Raw genomic sequence first — 8,022 nt, 5'->3', positions numbered from 1 at the left:
CACACAATTTAACACTCATTTTGACACTGGCTTCTGATAATCCCAGGTCAATAAAATTTCAATCTAGGCAGTCTTCCTAATCACAAAATCAGCTTCTTTCTTCAAGTAGCTAACTAAATAAGTATCTTTTTTAAGCTTGCTTTTCAACATCCTCAGGTCAGAGTAGCTGGAATGTGAATTTCAGCAGTTTAGTTGGAGCAGCTTAGCTCAGTCCTCCTTCCCTCAACTTCAGCACTCAATTTGCATAAGGAAGGCAAAAACATCAACCAACTCTGACAAGATAGAGTGAAATCAAGATCACCCAGTCTAGCTATTAAGGGGCCTGAAAAAATTAGGTGTCTAGGTAAAAGTATTTGAATTAGACAAAATTATGACAGAGGGAACCTCCTCAGACTCAGCTTACTTGCTTTAGACAGATGACAGACACAGGGATGCAAGGTAAGATACTGAAATCTGGCTGACTACACTGCATCCAAAGCATTAACTGTATATGGAAGACAGAACAATTAGGAGCAGCATGAAAAGTCACTGTACAGTAAGGTTTAGAGCAAAAAACAGCCAATAAATCTGGGGAGACTGCCTCTGCAAAATAAAAGCCATAATTTCCTGGGGGGCTGAGCAGAAAAAAGGGTTATCACTTTCTATCAGATTATAAGATGTCCATACAAACATGTTCAACACATTAATTCACACATTTGATAAAAATGTTTTCTTGATTCTGGAACCTAAATATTCCTTTGCAGTGAAAGCAGTTCAAATTTTTTTTTCAAGTCTAGAAACTTCAGTGATCTTGTAGGATAAGAGGAAGCTGTGCAACTTCTCACGGCCTTTTATTGCCCTTTTGTAACACAGACAGATACTATTACAATATTGTTTACAAAGCAGTTTAAGTTACAGAACCAAGGGAACTTTTAAGTAAAAAAGCATATTCCAATTGTTTGCATTCCAGCATAACTTATGTTTCATTTGGTGTCATTTTGTGAAAAACATATCATGATTTTAACAGTGCTCTTTTGGGGCTGGCCTGAATATTTTTGTATTACAGAACCCACTGGTGTATAGCATGAAATAAATTTCCAGACCTGAAACTAGAGAATGTGAAGTTTTTTAGAGCTAAAGTAATTACTCTGTTTTCAGCCTGCTGCATAAATAATGAGCTCATCCTAGAGCTTTAAATTCCCAATGATGTATTTTCTGAGAGTTCCTACAATTAATGTCAGGTTTTTTTTCCATTATATACTAATGTTCCTATCCAGGCTATTGCAGCACTACATCTTACATACATGTAAAGGTAAGGGATACACAAGTTAGGTCTCCAAAATTTGATTCAAGGACAAACCTGATGTAAACAGACATTGCCATATAGCTTGATTTAAAAACTGTTACATTTGGAGGATGATGAGGGTAGAAGTTTATGCAACAACTTGTAAACTATTGCTGTGAGTCAGCATCAGTGTATTTAGTATGTATGCATTGAATTGGTGTCAGTATACATGCAAAAATAAACAAAGTTCCTAAACTTAGCACTATATTTAAACAGACAGTTTTGTGTAAACAGTTGATAAACACCACTAAATTAAACCACCAGGGAGATCTAACATGTTTTGATTTCTGGGTTCAAGACCAGAGTCTAAACATAGCCCAAACACAAGAAGCTGATGCTGGTCAGAGGAGGGTGCTTTTCCTTTATGCAGGGAAACAGATATTCAGCAGAAACAAACTAACCTGGCTCCCAGAAACCCTAAAGGTATTCAGCCAGCTTACACTAAAAGAGAATCTGGTCCAGAAGACGATTAGCATCTCAATCTATGATATAATGTGACAATGGACACATATACTATGTGGATTTTACTATTCCATTAAAATAAACAATATAATTATAAGGCACAGCCAGTTGTCTTTGTTGCTGTTGTTCTTCTCATATACAAGAATCTTTTATTTAAAAAAAATCATTTAGCCTCCCTTCCATACTAATGAATGTTTTGGGTCAAGTCATACCCCAAAGAACATGGAGAGAATCTGATCACAAAACCCAACAATAAGATGAAGGTAGAAAAAAAAAAGTCTTATTTACTAGAATTTGGGTACTTTTCAATCCATATAACCTTCTGATCATGTAAGTTCATATATGAACATCTCATACACCTTTTTAAGCATCATGCATCACAAATAGCTCTGTTTACTCTCCCCCAAGAACACCAACTACAAGCTTCACAGAAAAAAAGAAAGAGAAAAGCACTACCAAAGAAACAGCCTGGATGTTGAAATCTAGGTTGTGGGCTAGCAATTACCCATAGAACTGAATAAAAAAACCCCCAAGGTATGTTGTACATTACTAAGTTTCCTTTTGTAACCACAGGTCTGCATAAGTCCACATGCAAATTTGTTAAATGCAAGTAAAATCTAGCCTGTCAGAAAACAACAGACCACAACAGAGAGAACAGTCACTTTCCAGGTCATATCCTCACTTAACTGGATTGGAGCCTACAAACCAGACCTCTTTCATCACTTTGAGCAGGCATGACCGAGTCAAGCAGAAAGGATTTGGTTTTAAAATCTGGTGGCAAAACATAAATAAAATGGCTGTTACCCCACTCTTAAAATTTCTAAGTTGCAGTTCGTAACATCAGCTCCCTTTTGATTTCCAGAGGCAGAGGGGAAGGGTCGAAGGACTCAAGAAGATGTCACTTTTGAGAACCTGTCACTGCACAGAGGTTCTTTAGGGGTACTGAGTATGAGACAGACTGCTACAAAGTGTCATACCAAAATGAAATAAAATCCAATATCCATACTCCAGTATCTTCCCTCATCCTGGCCATAAGAACAAGTACTCCAAAGAACAAGGAGCTTTACAGCTACTTCTGTTCACATGCTAAAACAAAAGTATCATGTCATCAACAAATGACCACGTAAAACTTTAACCAGTGATTGAAAATATGTTCTATTTAAAAATCTGAAGAAAAAGTTACAGTGGATTGGTAAACTAAGCAAACTGCAGCCATTTGTGCATTAGAAAAGTCTAGTGAGTCACTCCAGGTTCCAGAGGAACTATGTTAATAGGAATTAAAAAGCATGTATTCAAAACAAACTTTTGTTTTTACTTATTTGCTATGCAAAACATTGAAAACCCCCCAACAAAACAAACAAACAAACCAGCCTAAAATCAACAGCATGGTTTTCTTATATGGTATAGAATTTGCTTGATTTTTTCACTGAATATTTTAGAAGTTAGTCATCCAAGATGAGAATGTGGTGCAACCTCAAAAATCAACAACACAGTGCCTGTGTTTGGAGTCTCTGGTCTTAGGAGTGTGCTCAGTTTCTTAAGCAAGAAAAATAGGAATGTCACAAGGGACTACTTAGATGTCTCTTCTGCTTTTGCAGCTATCCTGCAAATGTGCACCAGAAGTACATGCATTTTTTATGCTAAGTAATCTAAAACTTTTATAAGAATTCCTAACTGTTATTCTACCCGAGGTGAAAAGCAATACAGACAGATACATTTAATTAGGCAGCCATCTGATACCTCAATACCAACAAACACTGTCATGCTACTCTTAAAGCATTTGTAATCTTCAATCTTATAGAGGAATATACAACTCACCAGTTCCCTCAGAGTGTATGTGTGGTCATATAATTATTAAATACACATTTCTAGTATCCACCCCATTAACTTCCACTGAATAAATCTGATTCAGGAAATCCACCAGTAAAACTCCTGGTTAGATTTCAGAACACTGTAATGTGGCTCATTTGTGAAGAACAAATACCTACCAAGCACATCTGATAATAAGCTTTTAAAACCAAGTCAGTAAGGTTTTAAATAACTCATTCTTAATTCTGTTTTTTTTCTATTAACATCACATTTTATTAAAAAAATAAGTCTCCTATATTTAACATGTATATTAGCTTGCTGAATATGACTGAAGATCTCAAGACCTTTAACATTAAATGATAATAAAATCAAACACTTTCTTCACAGCTTTGAAAAAGGGGAGGGAGGAAGAAAGGGAGGACAGGAAAGAGTCAGGAAAAGGAGGAAGCACCAGGCCATTCCTAGCAAGAGAACCAAATAACTCTACAGCATCAAATTATGAACCTGCATCACAAACATGAGAAAAAAGAAAACTATTATATTGGTCAAATTTGGACATATTCCATATAATTAGAACATACCATTGGGAAAGACTAGTCTGGTAAGGAGTACATTGTATTTGAAATTGTCTCTTCTTTATTTCCAAGAAATTAGTTTCCTTCCTTCTTCACAAGCCAGTGCTGATTTACTTGCATTATTATAAACTACTATTCCAGTATGTCAGTTGCACTAAAGCCAGATATACAAGACCCTGCAGGTAAACAGTCTGAAACTATTTTATCACAGATTTTCCCCAACGATGGCAAGAATACTGGACAAATTTGATGGAGGAAACAACTTGGAGGTGTGTACATTATGTATTTAATTTGTAGTTCAGAAGATTGCCCCCACATACTTCCAACAAGAAACCTGTGTAGGAGTCATCTCTAGCATAACGTATACATGGTGCTTACATATTCTCCATGTGGCCCAGGGTCTATGCAAGAAGAAAGAGATAAGGGAAATGAGTAACTCCCCTAAATCCCGTGGGTTATCTGTGCAAAAGATTAGCAGCCCATGGTTGTATTGCAACCACTCTGCCTTGGAGAGCGAACTCCCCTTCTAAACAGAGGGTGTCACAGAGCAGAAATGCCCTGGCAGTAACGTCATTACCAGCTGTGTTTTCAGAGAGAATTTAGTGAGAATGACAACTCATGGAGAACCTGAAGTACTGGGTTAGACTTGATCTTGTGTATAAATAGTGATCTCAGGGGACACAGAGTTCAGCTAATGTGTTCTCTGCTTCTTCTGTTTGGGAGAAGGAAATGACAAATGATATTCCCAGTAGAAACATCACGAGAGAAAATATTATCTGCAAGGAGGGATCTCCTTCTCTCGTCAGATTTCTTCCCGGGAAAAGACAGTTTCTGATTCCCTTCAAAGGTACCTACATTAGCAGAAAACTGGATATATGTGCATGAACCAACTCTTGTTTTCCTTATTTGAATACCAAACCCTCTCAATAATAAGGATAAAAGGCTATGTTTGCAGTTTAAGCAATGATGGCATTTAGGATTATTGTAAAATCAAAATACACTGGAATTATAAAAAAAATTATCCCAACATTAGTCTGATGCTACCTAAAGCCAAGAACAAACAAGCAAGCAATGAACACCGGTATTTTGGTTTTTTGCATGGATATTACAAAAAATAGTAATCATACACTTTTTTTTTTCTTTCTAAATGTTCATTACTTAGATAAAGCACATATGAATGTAACATTCAGAATTGTAACATAGAAAATGTAATGTGGGCAATCTGCTATTCCAAGTACACTTACCAAAATACAATTTTATAATGAAGAAAGTCTCAAAATACACCTGTACAACAACTGGGATCCACAAAATATGATTTAATAGTATCACTCAAGATCACTTCATTGAAACCACTTTTATAATACTGTTTGAATAGTAATCTCTGGTCAAAGAGCATTCTCCCCCTTTCCCTAGCACATCCCACTAAAGCAAGGGTGGAATTTCAATTGAAATGCGTATCTTTTAAAACCCCAAATCTGAAGCAGTCCTATTAACTATTATACTGCCTACACTTAAGATACTGGGAGGATGGGAATCACCCTCTCTGAGGCCGTGGTACACTGAGACACCCATATTATTGTTTGTAGCACAAGCAGAATAATCTTGTAAAGGGCAACTAAATAGGGTCAAAATATGAATTACCTCTACCAAACCATTCCCTATGTGTTACTTAAGCCTGTAACATTATAACTTCACTGAAAAAGAAAAAGCTAACCATTTTATCCTATAAATATTTTCTTTATTTGCTTTATGTTTAGAAGTTGCTATTTAAGTTCTATTAACAGAAATACATAACAAAAGCTCCCTAACAAGTGGAAAAAAGTAATTACAAATGCTGAAAAAGTTGGCCTCATTAACATATGTACAGACTTGCTTACTTAATACACATCTTTGTGGGAATTAAATCATTTTATGACACACATTTATACAGGCATTAAACATTCCCAAGTAACTTTGAGCAGAGAATACGCCAAATCATTAGTCTGGGCAGACAGAAATGTGTATTTCAGTTTTGATTGTAGAGCTAACATGCAACAGACACAACATTCAGTCTGAGCTGCTGTTGATAAGTTGTTCTGTTTTTTCTTGCAAAGATCTTTCCATTGAACTTAGGTCCTTTTGTCCCTTCTTTTCTTTGTTCTGCTGTTCCTGCAGCTTCAGGATTATTTGCCTTATTTCTTCTCTTTTGGTTTTCATTCTTGGGCGTGGAAACCAGTCTGTTAAGTTCATTGGTAGCTCAAAACTCAAAATGGGATTCTGAAAAGAAAAGTCATTTGGATATTATAGTAAGGAGGTATAACCTAAAAGATTGGAGGGAACTGTAGCGAGGAAAAGTATATTCTTACTCATCTCAGTCCATCAGCCTGGAACAAAATTTGTGTGTTCGGTATCTATATAATAAGGTAAAATCAGTCAAGCTTCAGTAACATTCATCCAGATCACAGTTCTAGTTATAAAAGTGCCCAAATCATCTGCTCAGTTTGCTAATCTTTTAGATTAAACATTTTACTGCATACATGTGTAAAATTCTTCTAATTAAAAAAAAATTATATATATATTACTGATACAGCACATTTTTTCAAGCAGCATCAAAATCAAGAGCTGGCTAAATCCTCTTGTCCTGTTTAGGAACACAAGCAACTAGGAAAGTCAGTTTTACATTTCACCCTAAAAAACATAGCCTGTAAAAGCTCCTGGCTGCCACCAACTCTTTTTATACTTAAATTCTGTTTTCTTGCTATAGGCTACCCATCCAATGATTATTAGGAGACATTAACTATGCTACTGCTGTGACACAATTGCACCCTAACCAAACAACAGTTTATGGAATAGTGCTTTCTCTAAAAAAAAATTCCTTCCTTTCTGTATTCCAGTGTACAGCATTAACAGGGTTATTTGTCAGTGAATGACATCTGCCCATTGAGCTAACACTAGCAAGGCTACTTGGTAAAAAAGTAATCATGTTCTGCACAGGAACATGTCAATGCCTAGCATTGCACATGCACACCAAACAGAACATCAACACAGCAATAAAACCCTCTGTGTTTAAGTGAGTTTGCCAGGGAAGCTGGAAGCACCAGCAGTAAGCAGCCATCAGAAGAATGACACTAAAAATGCAGAAATCCAGGGGCAAAAACTGAATAGGCTTTCCACTGTTTCAATTATGAAATAGTCCAGACAAAGGAATAAGAACATTAACAAAACTGTTTGTGTGGTTACTCACAATATTTCAACTTAATCTGAACACATCCTCAACCACAGCTTTTTGTTGTTGTTCGGTTTCGGGCAGAAAAGCAGGTACACGGGTGAGAAGCAAGTTCTGCACGAATTCTTCTGCCTGGGAGCTTCCCTCTTACTTAGCGAGTTCTTTCCTGGCTTCCTGCCGCGTCCCACACCCCCCCAAAGCCCCAGCTCCTCCGCCGGGGTCCCAGGCCCGCAGGTGGCAGCGGCGGCACCACGGCGGCCCCTGGTGGCGACAGCCGCGCCCCCTCCTGACCCGGCCCCCCCAAAACTACCCCAGAGGAACTGGGGGACACGGCCTGGCAGCTCCAGGTAAGAGCTGCGTCTCCTGGGCCGAAGGGCACAGTTCAGCACGCACGGTGTGAGAGATGTCAGGTATGCTGCTTATTACACTGCCTATCCTGTCAAGTGAGTCAAGGTTTTTAAAAAATACAAGTCATTATTTTAAGCCTTATTATTAAAAAGAAGATACTATAAATCCACAAAGAACAAAAAGATGTGCCTGACTAGTCCACAAGCATCAAATGAAACACCTCTCCCCACATGCTACCCATTCAGTTTGTACAGCTGCTGAAAACAATGAGTCTTGGTACAATTTTAATAATACATTAG

The 8,022-nt window shown here is 37.3% G+C and overlaps 1 protein-coding gene across 3 annotated transcripts in view; it reads right to left on the bottom strand.

Moving 5' to 3' along the window:
- Nucleotides 1-4,253: 4,253 nt before the first annotated feature.
- The window catches only part of SENP6 (SUMO specific peptidase 6), a 74,375-nt gene continuing 70,606 nt past the window's right edge, over nt 4,254-8,022 (bottom strand). For all 3 annotated transcript variants that reach the window (XM_030447076.1, XM_030447074.1, XM_030447075.1), the window contains one exon: nt 4,254-6,426. In XM_030447076.1, coding sequence (XP_030302936.1) covers nt 6,217-6,426 — 210 coding nt within the window. In that variant the 3' untranslated portion in view covers nt 4,254-6,216. The remainder of the gene's footprint in view (nt 6,427-8,022) is intronic.

This window comes from Calypte anna, chromosome 3 (genome assembly GCF_003957555.1).
Source record: "Calypte anna isolate BGI_N300 chromosome 3, bCalAnn1_v1.p, whole genome shotgun sequence".
Classification (NCBI taxonomy): Eukaryota; Metazoa; Chordata; class Aves; order Apodiformes; family Trochilidae; genus Calypte; species Calypte anna.
The sequence above is the reverse complement of the archived record's forward strand: the minus strand, read 5'-3'. Positions and strand labels throughout refer to the sequence as shown.